Genomic DNA, 25,578 nt, shown 5'->3' with positions numbered 1-25,578 from the left:
TGATTGTATTTCGTCTTATTACATTATTAATGTTGTAGTGTAACGATACAATACATTGACAAGACAAGTGTTTGTGAGGGAATGCAAGTTTTGAAGCTCTATTTATTACGTAGCATACGGTGTTGCTTTATGTGCTGTCCAAATGTACACAAATAGTTATGTAAGTGACTATGATATGCATTTCCAGGCCAGGTGCTCAACTATGCAAAATAAAAATAAAAATATAAAAAAAAATAAGAAACTCAATACTAAGCAGCCTTCATTAATACATGCTTTTATTTCTTAGCTTTGAACATCATGTCATAGTCATTGTATTCCAAACATAAGAGGAATAGTGGGGAAAAGAAGGCCGGCTTCTTACTGGATACTCAAGTGCGGACGCCTTCTGAGAGGGAATGGTAAAAATGTGTGGCTGCTCTCATCAATGCCATCCCATGGAAAGTCAAAGGTCATGTGTAAATAACGAATGCAACACATTGTGTTAATAATAGGTCTAATAATAATAAATAATACCAGTGCTGGATTTATGCTTGATAAGGCCCTAAGCTATTGAGATATAGGACCTTTAGTGATCAACTTAAGGTAACTTATTCCTTTTCTTTATCCTCAAAAGGAATTTTTGGAGCCCTCCGGCAAGTGAGGGCCCTAAGCTTTAGCTTATATAGGTAAATCCATCACTGAATAGTAGTAGCAGTAATAATAATAATGATAAGCTTGGAGATTAAGCGGTTGTAGAAGTTGTCTAAAATAACAATATACCCTGTTTTTATATCAATTAACTGAGGGGATAATGACAAATGACCTCACAGATACCTTCAAGGCCCTTAACATTCTTAAAAACATTCTCGTTGCCTGTCAGAGGGCGGTACTGCTGCAGACCTGCCACATCACCAGAAAATTTCTCAGTGGACACAAATAAGAGGCTCTAATGAATTTTGTTTCCCTTTAAAGAAGTTCAACCATGGCAGTGCCATAGTTTGAAAATAAATGTACTTCCATAATAATAATAATAATAATTGATAAAAAAAGAACAACCGCTACCATTAGTGACATCGCCTTACCACTGTCTCATAATTTAAGAAAAACTGAATTGGAAAAACAACGAAAATATGGGGACCTAGGCTTGGAGATAAAGCGTTTATGGAAGTTATTCAAAATAACAATATACCCCATTGTTATATCAACCAATGGGATAATAACAAATCGACCCTGGCAGCGCCAGAGAATGAATATTCGTTCGTTTCTAACATAATAATAATAAGAAGAAGAAGTCAGTGTCTTCGAGTTCGTAGATTTTTCGTGGCTTCGCAGATCCAGCTGCGACCTACATATTTTGTCGCTCCTTACGCAGACAAAACTGTTTTCAACAAATCAACAAATGGAAAACACTGTTTCTTGAACTATGTTTGAGTCGAGTGATTCAACTAGTAAGAACTACAATAATTACGCTATACAATACTAATGTCAAAGCAATGTGGCATGGTGTTGATAAGCCACTGTTTGGACTATTTACTGAAGTGCTGGGTGCAACATAGTTAATACGTATTGAGGATGATTCCATAAAACTGATTTTGGTCGTGGAAGACATCGTGGAGTTAGCACCAACATCCATAGGCGTCGACCGTGTGGTGGATGTTGGGGGAGCGGAAGACGTTGACGATAACACCGTGGAGGGTGGCGCTGTTTTGACAGAGCTGGAGGTGGTTGAAGTTGTAGCTGATGTTACGGGCTGCGTGGATGTCGCTCTGGATGTCGCTGTTGTGGTGGTGGTGGTGGTGGATATGCTGTAGTTGCATGTTTGGCAGCATTCCTTAGCGTATTGAGCACATAATGAAGCAGTGCATACTCTTTTGTCACCATATTCGCAACCTGCCAAAATGTAAATAATATCAAACGTATACTTGTTAACCTGTTTTTTAATGTGATTTTGTAGCTTTATAAGATAAAAAAAAAATAACATAATGACGTCATATAGGATGAAAAAAAAATAATAAAAAAATGTACAAAATGTAATAGATGCATTACGAAGAAAAAACTCAAATAAGATATGTCCTTTTAGTCCAATGTATCATGTGGATAAGGAGACCCCCCCCTACCGTGGCCTATATATTTTGTCAAATCTAACGAAGACGAAGCACTAACTTTATCAGAAATCGGTGACGTTGAGAGCTCAAAAAGAAAAAGATTAAAGAGTAAAGACAAAAAGCAAATACATATTATCACGTACATATTGTTAAGATCACGTACATATTGTTAAGATTACGTACATATTGTTAAGATCACACTCATATTGTTTAGGTCACACACATATTGTTAAAGGTCACACACATATTGTTAAGATCACACACATATTATTAAGACCACACATATATGTTGTTACGATTATATACATATTATTAATATTACAAACATATTGTTAAGATTACACACAAATTGTTAATACCCTACACATATTAAAATCACACATAGGCCTATATTGCTAAGATCAAACACATATTGTTAAGACTACACACATATTACTAAGATTACCCACATATTGTTAACATCACACACATATCGTTAAGATCACAGGCATATTGTAAAGACCATACTGTTATAACTCCGACATGCGCACCGACATCTAAGCTAGAAGATGCGCACTGTGATAAACTAGACTAAAAAGGATGTCAACATTAGGAAGAGAGGAGTACGATTTCCGCCCAAGTTGAGAGCCGAAGTGAAAAGACTGTGCCTAAGAAAGATGTTGTTTTTGTACCTGTGATGTCGTGTAAATAAAGATATATGTGCCTCGTTGAGTTGCCTCACTTCAGTTATTACAATACACATATTGTTAAGATAACACACATGTTGTTAAGGCCATGCACACATATTGCTAAGACCAACATTAGTGTAAAAATTATGTGGAAACATGGTTTTAACTAATAAAGACACATTTTGTTTTTAATTTAAAAAGGAAATAACTGAACAGAATTGTGTTATGTCTCTAAACCTACAAGATTTCCAACTTACCAGGCTGAGATCTATAAATAGAAGCGCACGAGTCGCAGCAAGCAGAGCTGACGTTAACATTGTAACAGACGCTCGGTTGAGTTTTTACAGCCTCAGAGCATGTCATGTTATTCACTGTTATAAATAGATTATCACCAAAGAGACATCTTTCTGGAAAGAGAATGAATATTTTCTCTCTCTATCTTCCATTTGTTGCTCTCTCAATCGTACCCTTATAAATATAATATAAAACTAGATTACAAAGCGAAGGCAGTCCCCCCCCCCCCAGATGCGCCCATGGACAAGGAATATTCAAACCATGGACTTCTTTTTGATTATCTAACGTAACAAAATTTTAAAGAATCATTTTTTCGATGTCTTTCACTTGAAAATAAAATGAACAATATTGAGATTTCTAGACCTTTTGGGCAGAAAACTAAATGTAATCCAAGTCAGAAGAGCAATTTCAGATCATCATTTCAGATCATCATTTGGCGTTGGTTTTTCACTTGAAAACAAATGGAACAAATCAGAGGAGCGATCTCAAAGAATCATTTGGCGTTGTTTTTCAATCTACTATCGATATGAGACTTCTTGACCTTTGGCAAGAAAATTAAACAAATAACAGTAGACCTAATATTTCTGCTTATCACAGGGATACGTTTAATGCTTATTTTCGAACGGCTTAATGGTGCAGATTTATTTGATCGTAGATTTACGATTTGATCTACTTGTAAGGAATACGCTATCAGAAAATGCTGTAGGCTTACTATAACGTGATAATAGAAAATCAATGTAGTATGTTAATTAATATTAGTGATCTATTACAAACACTATCACATAAATAACACTTCGCTTACAGTAATTTACTCTTGCCAGCTAAAGCTCTTCTTAAACATTTTTCTTAAATTTCAGTAAAATGTTGTCTTAGAGGGCTATTATCTACAAAATCAAATAGGCCTACTGACAGTAACGTTATATATCAGCTTTAAACATTTTTCAGAAACCTATTTAAATTGTACAAAAGTACTTTAAAATAGAAAGTTATACAAATGCAACAATAGGGCCTTCACAGCAATATAGATCTAGACTAGTTATCTGAACAGTCAAATAGGATAATGGGAACGAAGAAGAAGAAGAAGAATATGATCAAAGTAAAGACTTTACCGTTCTGTACAATAGGGGCACTAGGATCAGATACACATTCGCCATATTTGCACAGCTGTAGGAAGAGCACAAGCACAAATGATAGCACTATTAAAGACAAATACTAACATCTGAATTGTTAAAAATGTTAATACCAAAAAAAAAAAAAAGGTTTACACCTATGATAAATAGCTTGGTTTGGTTTAGAGGCTGGTTTTGCTAAAGTTTCTAGGCACTTGCTGTAAAAAAAAAATGGAAGGAAGCAGATCTTTAGCCCTGACCACATATAGGGCCACGAAATCACTTTACCATTAGCCTTGTCAACGTAATGGGTCCACAGTGCAGATCTTTATCCCTGACCACATATAGGGCCATGAAATCACTTTACCATTGGCCCTGTCAACGTAATGGGTCCACAGTGCAGATCTTTAGCCCTGACCACATATAGGGCCATGAAACCTCTTTACCATTGCCCCTGTCAACATAATGAGTCCACAGTTCATCCAGAGTTTGCCATTGAAAATATAATGGTCCGAAGAGAATCATTAACGTTGGTCCTGGAAACATAATGGCCCGCACAACATCTTTACCGTTCACAATAGCAACATAATGGCCAGCAGAGCATCTTTAATGTTGGCCTTAGCAACCTAATGGCCCAGAGAAATTTTTACAATTGGCCTGGAAGCATAAAGGCTGGCAGAATATATTAAGCATTTACCCTAGACCAATTAACCTGTGTAGGCCCACATATACTTTATACTATACATTAAGACTTCTAGTTTGATTGCTACCTTTCCACTGCTACATACAGTCCCAGTTAATGTCTCGTAGTCCACAGCACAATTATTTGACAGAGGTTGATAACAGGCTCGGTAGTAACATATGGCAGACGGTGTGAGGGTCAGGTCGACATCAGACGTTTTCTAAAAATGACATAGAAAAATGTCTCTCAAATTACTTAGTACATATTCGGAAATTATAGAGTGAACTTTTGAATTACGATTTTTTAGAAAAAGTTCTTTAGAAACTTGCAAGTAAAATTGTAGCCTTTTTCAAAGCTTTTCCGAATAAGATGTTTGAGGATGTTAACATTGTATTCTATGCTGTGTATATGTCCTACAATATTGCATTTTCTATATATAACTAAAGGAGAAACTTCAAGAATCAGCACATTTGAAATACTATTAATTTTCTTATTCCCTTCTGGTATTTGTTTCTTACTTTGATATTTTCATGTTAATAAATTTATTTTAATTTAGATCAGTAGATACACAACGGAATTTTTTAATATATATATTCTCATTTTATGTGTGTGTGTTCTAAGCCAATCTCATTGCTTTGGGTAATCAACACGATGATCAGAAGTTTTGAAGTTGACCTTACCTGATTACTAAAACTCACAAAGGCGCGGTTAGCATTATAAAAGTGGGCAAAATAATCTAGTCTCATGGGAACTTTCCACCTTCAAAATAGCAAAGCTTTAAAAAGCATGGGACGGACATTCAACATAGACACACAGAGAATGATTCTTACATGACAAACAAACGCATGGGACGGACATTCAACATAGACACACAGAGAATGATTCTTACATGACAAACAAACGACTGGGACGGACATTCAACATAGACACACACAGAGAATGATTCTTACATGACAAACAAACGACTGATTTCCATAAGTCATTTTGCACTGATCATTAGCCGATATATTGAGGCCGGGCAAGTTAGAGCCAACCTGCGGTACGTCAGAGGAAACTGTAAGTTGAGCTGACAAGCACTCCTCCCTAAGAGATATAACTGAACATTAAGCAATGATAGACCATAATGGAAATCATAATGAAAACATATCTTATCAATATGTAGTGACAATAATTGTGCTGATTTTTTGTCAAAATTTAAAATCGATAGTTTATCTATACTACTCTGTTAACGTTTAAATTTAAATGGCTTTTTGTTTTTACAAAGCTTAACTCATTCTGTCTGTTACATATTTTGAACATGTTATTTCTTCCACTTCACATTTAGGGGACCACACATGATCTGTCGACCCTCTTCCTCCATTTCTCTCTGTCTTTATTATAAGTAGACTCTCTTGTAGGCCTGTCCACTCTTTAATGTTGTCTTCCCATCACTTTCTTTGTCTGCCTCTTCTTTCTTTGCCTGGTACAGGAAGGAAGGCCTTTGTGAGGGCTGAGGACCTTGTGATATGGCTATTAAGTATTAGTTTGCGTTTTTTTTTTTTAAGTGGTCAGCAGGTCATCATTGGAGCTAATTGCCATTATGATCCTGTTTCGACTCTTCTCATTTGTGATGCGGTCTTTGGAGGTGATACCTGGGATACTTCTATAGCATCTCAATTCTATTGCTAGGATTCTCTCCACTAGTTCTGCAGCTAAAGATATGCAATGTATTTACAATATGTATTTTAAATGGGCTATCAATAAACTGTGTTTGCTAGGTATAAGGTCAAACAACTGAGTTTATAATGTGCATAATAAATAAACTTTTTAATGCATTTTTAAATTGCAGTTTAATATACAATACAGGTGCTGAAATTATTTTTAATTAAATTATTAAACTTAACATTGGTCCACAAATAAGATTACTCATGAATGTCTCTTATCTTATAAATTACAGACGTTCCTTCAAAAATATATATATATTATTACGTGTATCCAAGTACTAATCTCGTATTAATTAGAGACATAATGGTTTTCTAAGTCATTAATTTTACGGACTGATTCAGGCAACCCACTCTATGTTGTAATGAAATAAGGAAGAAAGAACATATTATACGATTTTATCAAGGCTTATAGAATCCATAAGAATATGTTCCATAATTTCTTGATATTTTTAATAGTAATTGAATAAGTTTTTGTGTTGGTAAGTTTTAATGTTTTGATTTGCTTTTCACTATTGTTACTTTTCTTGTAACTCTTCTGTCCTGAATTGTCTGTTTAATGGTTTTGAAAGTAGTGCACATACCATTTTTATAGCTAAAAAGATTAGATTTGGTCGATATCTATCGGCTTATACTATGAATAATTGTGTAATTTAGCAGGATTTATTCACTTATCTCGTTCTAACGACCCAAGTATACACTAGGAGCATTTTGATTTTTCTTTTCTTTCTGTTTAATAAATGTGTTTTCATTACATTAGTAAGAGTTTATCACCTTTTCGTCATTAGCGTGGAAATAAATGTTTTCATAGCATCGAGACTGCACGTGGAGAATCTCCAGGGGTTCAGTTTTGTTGCATTTGCTGGTGCGACGATGTATGCTGCCATGATGTAGCGGTCTGTCAGAGAACAGGCGTTTTTTTCTCCGTCGTGGGACATGGAAAAACTGGGGGAAAGAAACAAAATTTGTCATTGCTTAAATATATATATATATATATATATATATATATATATATATATATATATAGAGAGAGAGAGAGAGAGAGAGAGAGAGATTATTTTTTTTATGCTTATAAGCATGCTCAGTGCGGTATGGTTCAATCTCTTTCTTGAACCAGTGAGTGGGGAGGGGGTATAGGGGAGAAGGTTTCCGTGCTGCCTATAGTCGCTCAGCAAACACAACTCTGCTTGGGGAATAATACAACCGAAAAGGATGTTACATTGAAAAAAAAAAGAGTTACAGTCCTTTTTCTCTGAATGAAAGTACACTGACATATAAAAAAAAATGGAGACATGGAAGACCCAAGATCACCTGGAGTGAGACATCTAAAAAAAAAAGCTGCAATCTATTGACATTGAGAGGACTGTGACTTGCACAGTACTTTGTAGAATGCTGCTTTTCTAATGACACACGAGAGAAATGGATTTAAGAAATATCAATGATTGAAAGTTATTAAAAAGAGACGATTAAAGCTCATTGTTTGTTTATTTGCCATGTTTCGGATATATGACATGTTTCAGATATTTGACATGTTTAGGATATTTGACATGTTTCGGATAGGTACAGATTGTCCAAACCTCATGCAGTACGATCGGGTATGATGGCTGCTGGGTTCAAATCCTAAACCATTGAGATTCAACCCAAAGCGCATACTACAAGTTTAGGCATTTAATAGTTTAAAAGATAAGAAAAAAAAATTGAAGAAAGATCTGTCAAGCATTTCGAGGTCTGAGCACTAAAAGCTAAAACAAGTCGATGATTTGTAATGAGAAAAAGAATTTAAAATGTTAGATTAAACTTACATCCAAATGTTTACGATTCTAAAAACATGGTATCTTACCCTTTTAAAATTTACTTTTGTAATAAGTCAAAATGCTTTTGTAAAAGACTGTCAGTCTAGCAACCTACTAACAGGCAATACAAGCCTTAAAGAGACTGATTTGTAAAGTAGCCTACTAACAGGCAATACAAGCCTTGAGACTGATTTGTAAAGTAGCCTACTAACAGGCAATACAAGCCTTAAAGAGACTGATTTGTAAAGTAGCCTACTAACAGGCAATACAAGCCTTAAAGAGACTGATTTGTAAAGTAGCCTACTAACAGGCAATACAAGCCTTAAAGAGACTGATTTGTAAAGTAGCCTACTAGCACTAGCACTGGGCAATCTTTACGCAGGTTTAGAGAAAGAGAAAATGATACAGTCACTTACCTATGCCCAAGCTCATGGGCGGAAGTACTAATACACGAGTAGTCCCCTAAGTCTTCTATGATGGACACACTGGAACCGTCCTGCTCGCACATTGTACTGAGATAGGCCAGACCTGATCAAGAGAATGTTTCATTGCATAGTACTAATTGTTTTGTGGGAAGTAGGAGAGGTATTTATTTACATAACGCCACAACAAGAAAAACAAACAAAAAAATACTTTAAAACCCTTTCTACCCTAGCCCTAAGTTATAGAGCGATTAATTTTCTTAATCACTAATGAATGTTATTACCCCTTTCAGACCTAGTGATCAGACCTAGTGATCTTATGTGGCAGATGATGTAAAGATCATCTGTTTCTGTGGTCCACGGTTAACGAGGGTGTCGCTTGGCCAGCACCAACAGCCTTTACTTTTCCCCAACTAATGTCAGGTACCCATTAGAGCTGGGTGGACTCAGAGGCGTCCTGCAGATCCCGAAAGAAAAAATCCCAGTCTTCATCAGGAGACCTTCGGTCTTCGTGCTTATAATGAGTGTTAAATTTTTAAAATAAGGAACATTTTTACCCCGTCACATCCCCCCCCCCTCCAGAGAAAGAATCCAGGTTTAGAAAATGATCAAATACCACATACATCGATTTGTTGGGGGAAAAATTCCAATCCTTCCAAAACAAAATTGGACGAAAACATGCTGCCAACTTATGTGCTCTATATGTGGAAAATGACATTGCACATGACAAAATGGTAATTTATGTGTAAAAACATGTGCGAATCATGGGTGTAACCTGGGGGGGGGTGAACGCATGGGGGGGGGGGATCGGAATTAAGTGACTGATTTTTTGCTTTGATTCTTCTTATTTTAGGTGGGATTTTAACACTAAACCATCTCTTGCCCCAGCGCAGCCAATGTTTTGAGTTTAAAACCCCTACCAAGAGATTTTGCAGTTAAATCCCCCACTTCTATAAAACCAAAAAAAAAAAAAAGAATGCAAACGACAGTTCCCAAATTCCAATAGCATAGCTAAGTAATATTTTGATTTTAAAACCCCCGCCGAAATTTACGATAAAACCCCCTCTTCAATATAGGACTATCCATACATCAGTTACCAGATTCTATGAGCGTAGCCAAGATGGGTTTTGTGTTTAAACTCCCCCCCCCCCCCACCCTCCAGCGAGGTTTTGAGAGAAAAACTACCTCTTCAATATAAAAAAAAAGCAAATTAAACACTCAAATTGCTATGATCGTAGCCATAGGGGGTTTTGAGTTTAACCCCCCCCCCTTCAGCGGGGTTCGAAGCTAAAAAAAATACCTTTAAAAAAAGCAATTACACACTAAAAAAGTATGAGCGTAGCCAAGAGAATAGTTGAGTTTAAACCCCACTTCAGTGGGGTTTGAAGCTAAAAAAAATACCTCTTCAATATATAAAAAAAAGCAAATTACACACTCAAAATGCTATGATCGTAAACCTCATGCGACACTCTGTCACAACCTCACTAAGTGGTCGACTCCCAGTTCGGCAAAGGATTTCCTTGATTGAGACACGATCTCAGTAAATGACTCTTTTTTTTTAATTTCGGCAGTTGACTTCCATGCTATTCACTGGACTTTATTAATGGAGCTCAGCGACAGGTAGAAATGTGTAACCTCTCTTAGCTAAGCTCTTGGAATTTGCTGACTGTAGTTTGCTTTAGATTTTATATCGAAAAGGAAAGTTTATCATCAAACCATCTGTTCGGGGGTTTTAAACTAAAAATGTCCGGATTTTTTTAAAAAACAAACTCAAAATCATCTTAGCTACACTCAAAGAATTTGGCGACTGTAGTTTGCTTGAAAATATTATTAGAGGGGGTTTTCAACCTCAAAACGTTCTGGCGGGGTTTTAAACTTAAAGCCCTCTGGAGGAGGAGGGGTTAAACTCAAAATCCCCATGGCTACGCTTATAGAATTTTGAGTGTGTACTTTGCTTTTTTTATATTGAAGAGGTGGTTTTTAGCTTCAAACCCGCTGGAGGGGGGTTTTAGCTAAAAACCCCCTATGGCTACGATCATAGCATTTTGAGTATTTAATTTGCTTTTTATATTGAAGAGATGGTTCTAACTTAAAGCTCTTTGGAGGGGAGTTTTAAACACAAAACCCCTCATGGTTACGCTCATAGAATATGTGACTGATGTATGCTTTAGTCTTATATTGAACAGGGGGTATTATCGTAAAATAATTTTCGGAGGTGATTTCAAAATCAAAATCCCCCTTGGCTCTTCCCTTGGAATTTGGGGATTTTCATTTGCATTATTATTTTTTTGTTTAATAAGATCTGTTCGAACATTTGACTTACCTATAGTGCCACTGTTGCCACCTCTTACCAAATCAAACCTGTAAACAATAGAATGTAACATACAATAAATACTAAATCGTTACATAGCGTTAGCTTTTAAAAATGTTTCAGGTTATTCTTTACTTTAATAAGCACTCAAAAGAGTTATTACAAGATGCCCCACAATGTCCATGTGTACGTGTGTGTGTGTCCACGCGTGTGTGTGTGTGTGTGTGTCCATATTAAATAAAAAAAGGTTTTGTGCAAAGATGTAAAAATCACACACACACGCAAGCGCACGCACAAACACACACACACTGCTTACCCAGTAAAGACCATGACGTGGTCATAAGGCAAGACAGCTTCACTTTGAGCCACATAATAATATGATGCGTTGAGACTCTGATCAGCATCGATCTTGTTGCCTTGTTTGAAACGCTCTGTGAAGTCCGAAGTCTCGGCGGTCTGCGATGGTGCGAATATGAACATGTGAACAAATAAATAGCGTAAACAAAACGCGTTTTGAATGTAAATCCTGCTAGAGACTTAGTTTAGTTATGCACTAGAGTAGACTGACAGTGAACGCACATTTTATGGTGACGACATAGAGGTGGGGGTTAGAGAGTAGTGTAGACTATTAGATCAGTTATTGCTAGGCTCTCAAAGGGATAACATCATTGTAGTGACTGACTCGACTGTGGCCCATTCTGTATTAAAGATTGTGAACTTAGTTAATTGAGTCTTTGATCCTTTATTCTATTGTATTCTGTCTTCTGACGGAGTATGTTTGAACTCGCATCTGTAATACACCTTACAAGGTACTCACGCATCTAGAATTATCAAGGTTTTGTAATAACTTCGGGGAGGCAACTCAAGGAGGCAAGGATATTTATTTACAGGACATCACAAATACATAGGAGGCGCGGTGGCTTAGCGGTAGAGCGCTTGGCTTCCGAACCAGGGGTCCCGGGTTCGAATCCTGGTGAAGACTGGGATTTTTAGTTTCGGGATCTTTGGGCGCCTCTGAGTCCACCCAGCTCTAGTGGGTACCTGACATTAGTTGGGGAAAAGTAAAGGCGGTTGGTCGTTGTGCTAGCCACATGACACCCTCGTAAAGCGTAGGCCTCGGAAATAGATGACCTTTACATCATCCACCACAAGGTCTGAAAGGGAACTTTACTTTTTTTTTTACAAATACATAGTAACAAAATCTGTCTTTAGCACAGTCTCTTTACATCGACTCAAGACTTTGGCGGAAATCGTTCTCCTCTTCCCTAATGTCCACATCCTTTTCAGTCCATTCTCTAACAGTGCGCACCATCTGCACTAGCTTGGATGGCGGTGCGCATGGCAGGGTTATAACAGTATTTAGAAATACTTCAAAAACAACTTAGACACGTACACGGTACATCCGTTACAATCCGTTGTGGATTCGACGTACTTGCACTATAAAGTGAAGCTAAACCGCGTGACAGCTTACCTGAGCAACGATAACTTTGAGAAGGTGAACACGAGTGATGAAATGTGTAGAGGTGATGCCTTGGTACAGTAAATCTACCTATTTAGAATAGTCGTCAAACAAGCAAGAAGATAATTGGCACATATACAAATCATGAATAATCACTGACCTATTCATAAGAAAATATCTTCAAAACATACGATTTTGATTATGTCTATTATACGAATCTATTTTTGTATTGACCTATTTTATTCACTAGAGATGTTTGTACATTTTTTTACGTGTGTGGAATGTTTGTTCCGATTTTACGCAATAATACACCCTTGCTCAAACCTATCGCAGGACGACGGGAGATAGCAATCGAACCCGGCACCATCGAAACCACCGAAAGACAATCAGGAGCGCACACCACACGATCATGATGGCGGCCTGGTCGGGATGGCTATCGAGCGTGCGGTTTGCGCTCTGGGCTGTCGTTTGGACTTATCATTGGACCCGGGTTCAAACCCTTCCCTCTCCCATCCCGCGTCGTCCTGCGGAAGGTTTGGACTAGGAAGTAAACTATCTTCAACTTTGAAGGAAAATCCGAAACATGAAAAAAAAAATTTTAAAACATATATTTTTATAAACAGGCAGAAATCTTATCTTATATAATACAGACGTTACTTCAAAAAAAAGAAAATGATTACGTCCTACGCGTCATGCATTCAGTCATGCATATTAACCAATGACTTAAATTCTGCCAAGTCATTGGTTTTCCTGGCTAGCTCAGGCAACCCATTCCATGCTCTAATAGTACTAGGGAAGGAGCTTTTGTACAAATTTGTCCTAGCGTCTTTTATCTATTTACCTACACTTTCAATAACAAGCGTTCTAAAAATTAAGAAACTCACGAATCCATCCAACCAATTAATAAATTAACCAGATATAGATTTAGATTATAATTTAAATCTCCGTTATTTGTTGCCATAATCCACTTTTGGCTATACACCCTAGAGTTTTTGATGAACAGTATGCAACAAAGTTTAAGAACGCCAGGGGAATGCCATAAACTATTTGACCATCTATGGAAGAATAATCCAGGAGAAAAAGATATTTACCCAAATAATTGTCTAACGGCCAACTGAAAAGTATGACTGAGCGTAACCAAGGTCAATCGTCATAGTAGGACTGAAAACTGACATATGACGTAGCAACAAGCTATTGGTCTCAAACTGACCACAGGCTGCCCAAACTGACCACAGGCTGCTACGTCATGGGTCAATGCTGAGGTCTACTATGACGATTGGTGTTGTTTTAATCCAATTGATGTGAAAAGATCTTTTTTTGTTCTTCTATGTTGTCAGTACAGTTGAAAGAAAGCACCTATATGTGTGCATATTTGCAGGTATCAACAAAACAATGCCATTTGATCTTGAAAATCATGCAATAGTAATAGACCTTTTACTATTAAACAAAACAAGCAAAATTTGTTTAAAAAAAAGGACTTTTTTAAAAAAAGTTTATTTTGAGTTATGGGAGAGGACCGCCCAATCGCTGTTAATCTCCCCTTTTTCTAGATAAGACTAAATCGATTAAATACCACTAATTTATTATTGGTCAATATTTTATGTATGTATGTTTTCATCGACAATGAATACTCTAGCCAATTGTTAACTTCATTTGATAACGGGAAGTGGAAGAAAAAAAGTGTACGCATCTATCCAGACAGACATGCAGACAGACATGCAGACTTAATGAATATAAGCTTTGTAAAAAATTGGTTATCAAGCAGTGGTGCAATAATCATGGAGCGATAGGAAGGGGGGGTGTCATTGAGTCTGGTCACATGACTAATAGGGATCCACAGAGACCGTATCACAAACCAAGAGATTAGAGACAGGGTTACTACAGCAATTGGACCCCACGAAGACCTGCCAAATAAAAGAAAAATTTAAAAAAACACAAGCTAAAAATCCATAACCATATTACAAGGTCTTCGGGCTCTCAAAGACTTTCCTTCAGGGAACAGTACCAGGACAAAGAAGAAGAGGCAGCTAGAGAAAGCGATGGGAAGACGACAACACAAAAGAATGGAATGAAAGATGTTCTGTCTAATGCTACAGTCTGAGATGAATGGAGAAAGATTGTTGACAAATGTTGCATGGTGCCCCAACGGTCCTATATGTTAAGGGATAGGTAAAGGTAAAGGTAAAAAATTGGGTGTCATGACAACTAGCAAAATGTGGTACACATGTATATTCAAGTGTCTTTTGTAAATGTTCTGATACACACAGGAAGATTCGATTTTTTTTTTCGTCACATTCAACCGTCTAGCATGTCTGGAGGAGGAAGAGGCCACCATCAAATTCATGAACTCGGCCCCACGGTTGGCCCTTGATATCAAAGTTTTCACAGAAATCATTCTCTATTTATTCCCCTTTGATAGGAAATATTCAGCCAAACATCCCTGATTCAATGATAATATCACAAAACATAAGTGGCATTAAGAATATGATTTACCTATCAATGAGATTTAATAAATCATTCTCTCTAATTATTCTCCTTTGAAAGGAAATATTCAGCCAAACATCCCTTATGTTTCAATGGTAATATCACAACACATAAGTGATGTCAAGAATCTAATTGACCTGTCAAGGAAATGTAAGTATCAAGTTACTCCCAGGAGATTGTAAAATATCAACTTACTCCAGCTATAATGAAGGAATAATACTGCCTTAAGTCACGCAGCGCTAAAGTTTTATTCCCAGCAGCTGATAGAAACTGACTGTAAGCTTTAAAGTCCACCACAGCGACAAGGTCTACATGGTATGTAGGTGTCTGTCTTCTAGATCTAGTTCTTTCGGCTATACGTCTGCGTGACACAGAAGTGTGAAATTTGGTCAATTTCTTGGAAAACAAATGACCTGGAATGTCTGCAATAAGTCAAATATGATTATATTATGATTATATTATGATTATATTATGATTATAATATGATTATATTACATACGATACCCACTTTAAAAAAAGAGTCAACAAAATCTTTTAAAAGCACATAAGTATAGTAAGTACCCTCCTTCCAGACCTTGCGATCTATCGAGCAGATGATGTAAAGATCATCTGTTTCTATGTCCAGCACTAAACGAGGGTGCCATATGTCCAACACTTAACGAGGGTGCCATATGTCCAACACTTAACGAGGGTGCCATATGTCCAGCACTTAACGAGGGAGCCATATGTCCAGCACTTAACGAGGGTGCCATATGTCCAGCACTTAACGAGGGTGCCATATGTCCAGCACAACGATCAACCTCCATTACTTTCTCCATCTTTTGTCAGGTTGGATGCAACCTTACTTTCTCCATCTTTTGTCAGGTTGGATGCAACCTTACTTTCTCCATCTTTTGTCAGGTTTGATGCAACCTTACTTTCTCCATCTTTTGTCAGGTTGGATGCAACCTTACTTTCTCCATCTTTTGTCAGGTTGGATGCATTCAGGGGTCCAAGAAATTCAAATTTTCACCGGGATTCGAACTCGAGACTTCTTGGTTTCAAAGTGCATTACCACCACACCCCTAAAAAGCATATTTGATAAATATTCATAGATTTTCGAGAACGCTGCTAGATCATTGGACCCCCAGGAAGTCTCCGACACTTAAAGTGAAACATAACCAGCATGCAATGGGAAATATGAACACAAGACACTTGCTTTGGCAACTAAGAGATAAATAAGTATACTACTCTCTTACACAAACACAGACACGCAGAGACACACAGACGCACACAGACACATAGACACACACATAGATACACACATAGACAAACAGACACACACAGAGATGAACAGACATACATATACACAGACACACACAGAGAGACACATACACTCAGTTACACACAAACACACGTGCAGACACACACATACACATGTATTACCTTTGACGTAGTCAAACATTCGATGTTCAGGGTCTGGAAGGACTTCGAGGTTGTATAGAGGGCCATCTGTTGAAGTTGCTTCTCTCTTCTGCCGTGTTTCATGTGTGACAAAGTAAGTTTTATCGTCGTAACGGAACTGACCTTTCTTGAAAAACAAACAATCGCCATTATAATTTAAAAGAGACATAGGTCTACATCTGTTCATTTAAGTGATACTCTCTTTTTATAAATTCCTTCCAAGTGTGATGACTAAAAACCAAGTAACAAGATAAATATATAAAATACTTAAAAAAAATAACCAAAGCTTTTATTGAGTGTAATTGGATCGAATCAGTCGTGTAATTAAATTTCTAATAGATCTAGCTAGACTAACAGCAGCAAACTAGTGCGATTAGAAATATTATTTTACCAATTGAATTTGTTTAGCACAATTTAATGCTTTTATCTTTCTCAATGTGCTATGATCCTAAATTTCCTAATACTTTCTCAATGCGCTATGATCCTATCACTTTCTCAATGCGCTGTGATCCTATCACGTGTCTCAATGCGCTATGATCCTATCATTTGTCTCAATGCGCTGTGATCCTATCACGTGTCTCAATGCGCTATGATCCTATCATTTGTCTCAATGCGCTGTGATCCTATCACGTGTCTCAATGCGCTATGATCCTATCATTTGTCTCAATGCGCTGTGATCCTATCACTTGTCTTGTAAATATTACCGTGATCGCTTTTTAAATGCATTTATAAAAAAAAAAAAGTTGAACGACTTGAATTTGAACTCAGGGTGCTAGTCTCGTCGAACTAACACACTAACCACTGTGCCAGAAAAGTTCTTATGAAAATAGAAGGTTTTATAGTTATCTACTGTTAGTTTAAACTAACTCTACACAAAGTAGAAAGGGGACTAATGCCGCTTATATTGCCACATCAGTTTCTTTCCCTTGTTCGATACCAAACAAAATAATTAATTGCCAATAGTTAATTAACTCATTGATATTTGTTTTGGCAGGTACACTAAATAAATGTGCAAAGTTTCAAATTGATCCGAGAACGGGTGTGGGAGAAATAACGTGTTCAAACGTTTTACCAGACAGACAGAGTGACTTGATGTAAGCTTTGTAAAAACAAGATCATGTTTACATCCGGATCAAGCTATGGACACCAGTGACTAGGTTCCATTATATAAATATAAATTTGTCTTGTTTTTTTATATTTTCGTAATGAAGATTGTATTACCGGATATATTATGGTACTACTTGATGGTACTTTTTGATGATCATATTTGGTGGTCTATCTGATGGTTCTGCTCGTTGGTACTTTTATTTGATGGTTCTACTTAGTACTTATACACGATGGTCCTACTTCATGGTACTTCTTGATGGTTGTATTTGTTGGTAGGTCAACATTTTTTAAAATGACCATACTGGTCTAGTGATGTTGATTCTGAACAATAGGCCTACTATTAGCTGTTACTATTTGATGTTACTAATTCATGTTACCCTTTGATGGTAAAATCTACTAATTAATGGTAATATTTAATGATCTTACTCTAATGATTCTTCTATTTCTTTATATTTGATGGTATTGATTGATGGTCATATTTCTGTGGCACTAATAATTTTCATTTTCAAGATTTCGTTTGTTTAGTATGTGCAAGGTGCCACTTTTTGAGAATGAGACACTTTCACCCTCATTTGTCATTAGCTTCAGTCAAGATTGTCCAAAATGTTTACACCATAAAACAAATTTCCTTTCATAGCAAAATATTGTTCAAACTTGAAGATCGGACGACTGTGCGTCAATCTAACGTTACTACAATCCAAACATACTTTTGCACGTAGACTCTAGCCGTAGCGCTAGACAAAAAAATCATAACTTCAAAATTGTTTGACCTAAAAATCATTCTCTTACAAATAACAACTTCAGCTCATGGTTGATGACGTCACTTGTGTTTGTGATTTGAAAGACAGCGCCAGAGGTAAGGTCATGATAGAAACCAATTTTCTGAAATAAAAAAGATTACCAAATAAGTGTATCATAGACTTATATATACTACTAGACTGGAAACCGGAAATAAATTCTTATCGATGACTGATCGATGGTGAACATTTTGTAGAAAGTTGGATCAAGGCGTTGTTTTGTCAAGTAGTTCAAAGAAGTAAAGTTGTTGTTTTTTTCAACCCTAACCTATGTAACATTTAATAGATTTTGTTCAATAGGCATGTTTGTAACAGAACTAGAATTCAAAGCTCTAAACAAAAAATTTCAGAAGTGGGAAGAGAAATTAAGTGGGTCATTTAGATTCTACTCTAACTTTTTTTTGCATTTTTTAGGATTCAAACGTATATTGTGAGTTTTAGTCTCAAAATAGAAAATTATCAGTACGAGTAAAGGTTCGAAAAAGGTGACTAGGAAAATAATAGCCTATTTGGGTTCAGAACTCATCTTAATTGTTACTCTTATAATGAAAAATTTCGTATGAATTCTAAATTTTCCAAAGTCTTTCTTAAATATCGTGTGCAATTACAGAAACTCTGTCGCCATATTTGACTATTTTGTTTTAAAACGTCATGTTTTCGTCTGGAAAGGGGAGAGGGCGGTAGAGTGAAAACGTTAATCCTCGCTCTTTTTTTCAAATTTCTGCTAATGATTGCATTTGGCATTAAAAAATAGGGAGTGGGGCGACTCGATGTAAGAATTTAATTTATAGCATATATAAATTATATTAGGGATATTTTATTTTAATTTTGTAATTTCTTAACTACAAAACAAAAAGAAAAAAGTATTGGTTTGTCCAGAAGTGTAGCAATATAATATAAAAAGTATATCTTAATGCAACTAATTTTATTCACAAACGATGATTTCTAAATAAAAGTAGGAAAGAGCAGTAGATGTATTCGTCCACCCCCCACCCCACCCAATCGACTAACAGGGAAACGACATAATATAAAGATCGGTTAAAATATCAATAACAAGTTTTAATTATATAGATATTTAATTGATTCTGTTAACAAGCTGTGCATGATTTATACAAATAAATTGGACCGCCCACCCCGCTCGAAAGTTTATGGTGTGGGGGGTGGGATTGATGCCATCGCCACCTCCCCATCCCACCAAATCGGCCACAATACTAGAGAGGGGGCGAAAGAATCTAAAAATTGGTTGAAATATAAATAATTAGTATATATTATTACCATAACAAATAAATTCGTATACAAATTGTGTGATTTCTTTACTACAATTTGTCCTCCCCCTTCTTTGGTAGGGGTCCGCCGAGTTGGGGGGGGGCGATCGCCCCTACCGCCCCCCCCCCGGATCCGCCAGTGCACTAGGGGGAGGTGTGGCTTGCTCAAGGATGTATCACTTTGACTTAATACGTCAGATACATGTTAGAGATAGAGAGAAAGTTAGAAATGTCAAACGTAGAAAATGTCAGTCTCCATCTAGACTAAACAATCTGAAACCCTCTGGATACTATTACTTTTAAGACAGTGATTCCCCGGTCGCAGAGACCCGAGGACTTGATATATTTGAATAGCTGCCTGGTCGTGAAGTATGCGCGCTGGACTGTCATTCGGTCGTCTCGATTTTTCCGGTTTAATAACCAGTTCGCTGCCATCCCCCGTCGTCCTGCGGGAGGTTTGGACTTGGAAGTAAATTATCTTCAACTCTGAAGGAACACATACGAAACATGTAAATCACAAAAAACATACATACATACATACATACACACACACATACATACATACATACATACATACATACATACATTCATACATACATACATACATACATACATACATACATACATACATACACACAAACATACACACATACATACATACATACATACATACATACATACATACATACATACATACATACATACGTACATACATACATACATACATACATACATACATACATACATACATACATACATACATACATACATACGTACATACATACATACATACATACATACATACATACATACATACATACATACATACATACACACATGGCGTGTAACGCAGTCGCGTGGCCCTTCTTAACATCAACTCTTTCTCTCCGTAATTATTTACCACATTCTGGTGGAATCAACGCTGGTATCGTCAGTTAGGAGAGAATGAGTTAAGTCACTTTTGAAAGTAACCGTTGTTCGCACTATTTGTGTTCTAGCAGTTTCGGTGTTTGGCCATCAAAGGGACATTTCAGCGGTTTGAGAAACCCTGCTTTTGGGATGAAACAGACTTTTAAGACACACCTAAATATTACGTTTCGGCTTTTCAAACGAGATAGACCTACCTATTGTCACCTGATGATATTTTTAGTTGCCCTCGTAGCTGCTGTAGGCTTTAGTTTCAGCACGACGTCCATCCGTCTGTCTGTATATCGGTCAAATTTAAATTGCAGAACCTTAAAGTGCTTATCAGAATCCTATTTCATGCTCGATTTGAACGTGTAAAATGTCATATATACAAAGCGAAAGTCACCATGACCTGCGTTATATGTGGACGGGAGTGTCTCTCCAAAATAGGGCTCCACAGCCACATGAAAAAGTGTTCGAGATGAACCATAGTTCTACGACTGAAGGAGGCCAATATATATATACCTCTACCATGGATCTTCTGTAAGAAATGCTCCTATTTTTTTTAATTACACCTGACAACTGTGTTATTGCATACATCGCATATACCTTTGCATTTATGTAATCTATGAGTATTAAAGAGTATTAAAATCAGAATTCAAGCCTCTGCTTCCTTGCAGCTATAACCAAACATAGCAAAGCCTTCGGAAGGCAATTCAGATGATAGGAGCCGGCGACTCTAGGGCGGCTTCTAGCTACACTCAGGCTGAACCTGCGACGCTGCTATCCCAAGTCGTATCTGCATTTTCAGCTGTTTGGAGAGGGGGAAAACAGCACTGTGGGCGACTTGGGTATAAAGTATAAATAACAATGGTGATGTCTTCGATTCCGAAGATTAAGGAACATTGCAAAACCCAGATGCGACCTACATATTTTTCCACACCTGATGCAGACAAAGCGGTTGTCCTGCGTGAGTTTTCTTTATGTCTTTTACAAAGGCTTTCCAATTGGCCTCAAATGTGTGTCTCGAGGCCTTCGTGAGGTCTCACAAACTGTCTCTTTTAGAGACCATCTGCTGACAGCTACTTTCCTTTATAATATATTCAGTCTAAAAGACTTACCTGTGAAGTGTCCAGGACTTCTCTTTGATGCACATGCTTTCCAGTACTGTCTACATTTAGGGTGTACACAGGAAGGTCCGGATTCACGTTGGTCTGTCGTTTAAGGTGAAGATCAACAGAAAAAAATTCAGAGTTCAAAGTCAAGTTGACCTCACTTGGTATCGCTTCCGGTGAGCACGTGAAATTTAACTGAACTGAAGCAAAAACTAAATTATATGTTACATAGGTCAGGTTTGAAAAAAAAATTGTACTTTTTTATAACTACTTTACAAAACAACGCATCGTTTCAACTTAAAAAAATTTTCTCAACATTTTTTGTAGTGTTAAAATAATATATTTAGGTCTATGAGTGTGACATACTTTTTTTTTTTAATTAACGCGCAGTCATCTAAATTTTTGCTAATGTTAAACATATTTTTAAGCAAACTAAGAGGAAATACTTTAAAAAATGACAATACCTTTTATACATCGTATAGAGCCATTATATTGCTCTTAATAAGTTATTAATAACTAAGGAGTGTTATGTTTAAACAAAAAATTGAACATTTTTTCCGCGCCCCATCACCCCCGCTCCGCGATTTAAATAAATTCTGGTTATGCCAATGTATAGATCTACTACACTCCACTACTATTTTTAATTTACATAAATGATTTACCAAATTGCATTAGTTCAGGAACAAAAATCAGATTATTCGCAGACGATTGCATAATATATAGAACAATTAAAACAAAACAAGACACAGAAATTTTACAAAGAGAATTAGATGAATTACAGAGCAACAAAAAAACTAAAGCAAATTAATTCCACTTATCTTATTCATGGCAAACCAGTAACACAGACTAAAAATGCAAAATACCTAGGTGTTATAATAAATGAAAAACTGTCATGGAATTCCCATATTGATTAAGCTATCAAAAAATCAAACAAAGCTTTAGGGTTTATTAAAAGAAATTTTTATAAATCAAATAAGAATATAAAACTAAAATGTTATTTAACCTTAGTTAGGCAATACTAGAATATGCATCCTCTGTTTGGGACCCCTCAACTCAAGAAAACATTAAAAAACTGGAACAGACACAAAATAGAGCAGTGAGATTCATAAGAGACGAATATTCACATTTGACTCGAGTAACACCTTTAGTAAAATCACTAAATTTAGAAAGTTTTCAGGAGAGAAGACTCAAAAGTAAAGTAGCAATTATACATAAAACAATGAACCATAATCTTCAAATACAAAAACAAAATTTAATAAAATACTCAGAAAGACACAAAGATAAAGCCACATTCCTCGTCCCATATGCTAGGACAAATTTGTACAGATACTCCTTCTTCCCTAGTGCTATTAGAGCATGGAATGGGTTGCCTGAGCTAGCCAGGAAAACCAGTGACTTGGCAGAATTTAAGTCATTGGTTAATATGCATGACTGAATGCATGACGCGTAGGACGTAATAATCTTCTTTTTTGAAGTAACGTCTGTATTATATAAGAAGATAAGATACACTTTATAATCTTCTAATGATTGGCCTTTAGCTCTAGATTTAAAAGACTGTGAGCAATATCTTCCTGAACATAATTTTTTTTATTAAACTCTACATGCGGAAATAACCGAGGGCGTATCGTCAGTTCAAGATAAGTAGTTTCTAGTCTTCTAGCCAAATTAAAATTATTTTTTTCATGCTTTAAAGAAATTATAGAGGTCTGATTTGACTTAGAGTATTCCCAGTTTGGCCAATGTGCGTTGGATGCATTTTCTGAAAACCCAGAGGGTTCCAGTTTTTTTGCCCACTCCGAATGTGTGACTTAAATAGAGGTATTATAAAAAAAAAAAGTAATTTAGTTTTACATTTCATGGTAAAGTTTCATTAATGTGATATTTGAATCTGGGTGTGTTTTGATAATAGTTCATTATAATTTGGTTCATGTTAGATTGAAGTTATTCTTAACAGTGAACTAAGTTGTCAAATCATCAATCTCTTTCGAACACAACGTTTTCTAAGTATTGTTATTGAAAAAAAACTGCTCCCAAATATGTGGCCATTTATTGGGGAAACCATCAACAAATATAGATCTAGATACAGGGCAATTTGAGGGGAAAGTTGTTTTTTTTAATTTGAATATCATAGATTTTACACGCATAAAAATGTGTCATTTACCTAAGGAAACCAATTCCTGTCCACCAGCTTATGTTGTTCTATGTCTATGGATGACATATTTGACATGCTGCCTTGCAGACACTAGATAATCTAGAATTTAGGTCATTGGTTAATATGCATGACTAAATGCATGACGCGTAAGACGTAATCATCTTCTTTTTTGAAGTAACGTCTGTATTATATAAGATAAAGATAATCTCGTGTGTGTTTCGTTTTGTCGATCTATCATGTCTCGACGAATAGACAGTTCGGTTAATACAGTGATTTCCAATCTAATTCGTTCTTCGGGCCATTTTGACTTCCAGTACTCGTGACGCGGGCCATACCACCGAAAAGGTGCAAAAACGAAATTAAATTTTCTCAAACTATTTTAGTAGAAACCCGTGGATCTAGTACTTACATTAATAAATGAAATTTTTTATGTTTATTTTATTTTTTTACGCATCTGAAAATGTCTTCATATCTTTGCTTAAAATGTGAGCAACATTGTAGCTAAATTTACCACCGACTCATTTTTTGTTGTCTCTTTTTGGTAAATATTCCTATCAATCCTCCAATCTCAAGGCGTAGTTTAACAATCTTTTCTTCATAGCTCAAATCAAGAATGCCGTCCTATTTATTTGATGTCGTTTATATGTTGTTGTTGTTGTTTTTTTGTTGTTTTTTTTCAAAATAGTCACACTTGCTTTATAAAAACAAATATGTTGGCTTATTATCATATTACACACAAAAAAAGCAACGAACTGTTCACTTTTCCTAGAAGATTCTACATTTAGAGTCCTAGTTCATACACACAAAGGTCATGGTACCAATCTATCAGAGAAAAAGTGAGGTCCCTAACAAAAGTAACATAGGTAAACATACATTTTAATTTTTTTTTTTGAAAGGGGAATTTTCTACACTTTGTGCTGACGTTTCGACGGGCCGGATGGAACTACGACGCGGGCCGGATCTGGCCCGACGGCCGTATTTTGGGCATCACTGGGTTAATAGGATTATAACTCACCTTTTATAGAAGAAATATTCCCAGCACATAGTATTAACAGGATGACGTAGAGTACACAATATTTAACTAGGGAAATAAAGATGTATTGACCTTCCATTTATGAAATCCTTGTTTTAATTTATCAGACAAAATATTGATAAAACTTTGTCTCTCAAATCACTTAAAAAGAGGTGTTTACGGTAGTTAATTTAAAATGATACGGGAGAAAAAACAACGGATGTGAAGTGATCACTCATAATAAGAAAAAGTTCCTACTTCGTCTACAGCCAGATCTATGAGTGACTCCAACAGTCTAGAGTTATGCGTATTTAGCTTTCAAGTGTTTCACTAACGCTTTGCGGTATGCATTGAAAAGTTACAGAAATCACTGTTGCGTATCATTGACTTCTGTGTTAACGTCACTGTCAAAGGTGCGGGTTTAGTGGTAACTACGCTAATTGAGGGAACTAATTCTATGACATGGGCGGCCTGTATCATTTATAAGACAAGTGATGTCATAACTAGGCCCTAAACAAAATTGGCCTCTGACATAACAACATTGCCACTCCCTTTGTGTCGTAATCAGTGCATGAAACTGTATTAAGTATAGGCTGTATATCACAATCTATTTATATCTTTAAAGGTCATGTTTCTCAAATTAGAATCTATATGTCACGACACCCTGTAAGTCTTTGGTCGACCCTTCTGGTAGTTAACAAAAAAGAAGGCTGAGTTTCTTTTGAGACCTATCGGCTATAGCAGTGTTTCTCAAACTGTGGTTCGAGGACCCCTA

At 36.3% G+C, this 25,578-nt stretch overlaps 1 protein-coding gene across 2 annotated transcripts; it reads right to left on the bottom strand.

Annotated features, from left to right (window-relative positions):
* Positions 1-251: 251 nt before the first annotated feature.
* Positions 252-25,354, bottom strand: LOC106072339 (serine-rich adhesin for platelets-like). 2 transcript variants are annotated; one of them, XM_056044865.1, is made up of 15 exons: positions 24,807-25,354; positions 21,646-21,851; positions 18,346-18,438; positions 16,432-16,576; positions 15,202-15,428; positions 12,535-12,612; positions 11,380-11,519; positions 11,076-11,113; positions 8,747-8,858; positions 7,312-7,482; positions 5,788-5,920; positions 4,926-5,057; positions 4,156-4,210; positions 3,010-3,159; positions 252-1,869 (listed from the first exon to the last, which is right to left on the bottom strand). In XM_056044865.1, the coding sequence occupies exons 1-15, from the start codon at positions 24,901-24,903 to the stop codon at positions 1,421-1,423; spliced, it is 2,226 nt and encodes a 741-aa protein (XP_055900840.1). In that variant the 5' UTR covers positions 24,904-25,354; the 3' UTR covers positions 252-1,420. The 2 variants fall into 2 exon arrangements, with proteins under 2 accessions (XP_055900840.1, XP_055900841.1); XM_056044866.1 differs by having other exon boundaries at positions 21,646-21,839.
* Positions 25,355-25,578: the final 224 nt, after the last annotated feature.

Source organism: Biomphalaria glabrata, chromosome 10, assembly GCF_947242115.1.
Source record: "Biomphalaria glabrata chromosome 10, xgBioGlab47.1, whole genome shotgun sequence".
Lineage (NCBI taxonomy): Eukaryota > Metazoa > Mollusca > Gastropoda > Planorbidae > Biomphalaria > Biomphalaria glabrata.
The sequence above is the reverse complement of the archived record's forward strand: the minus strand, read 5'-3'. Positions and strand labels throughout refer to the sequence as shown.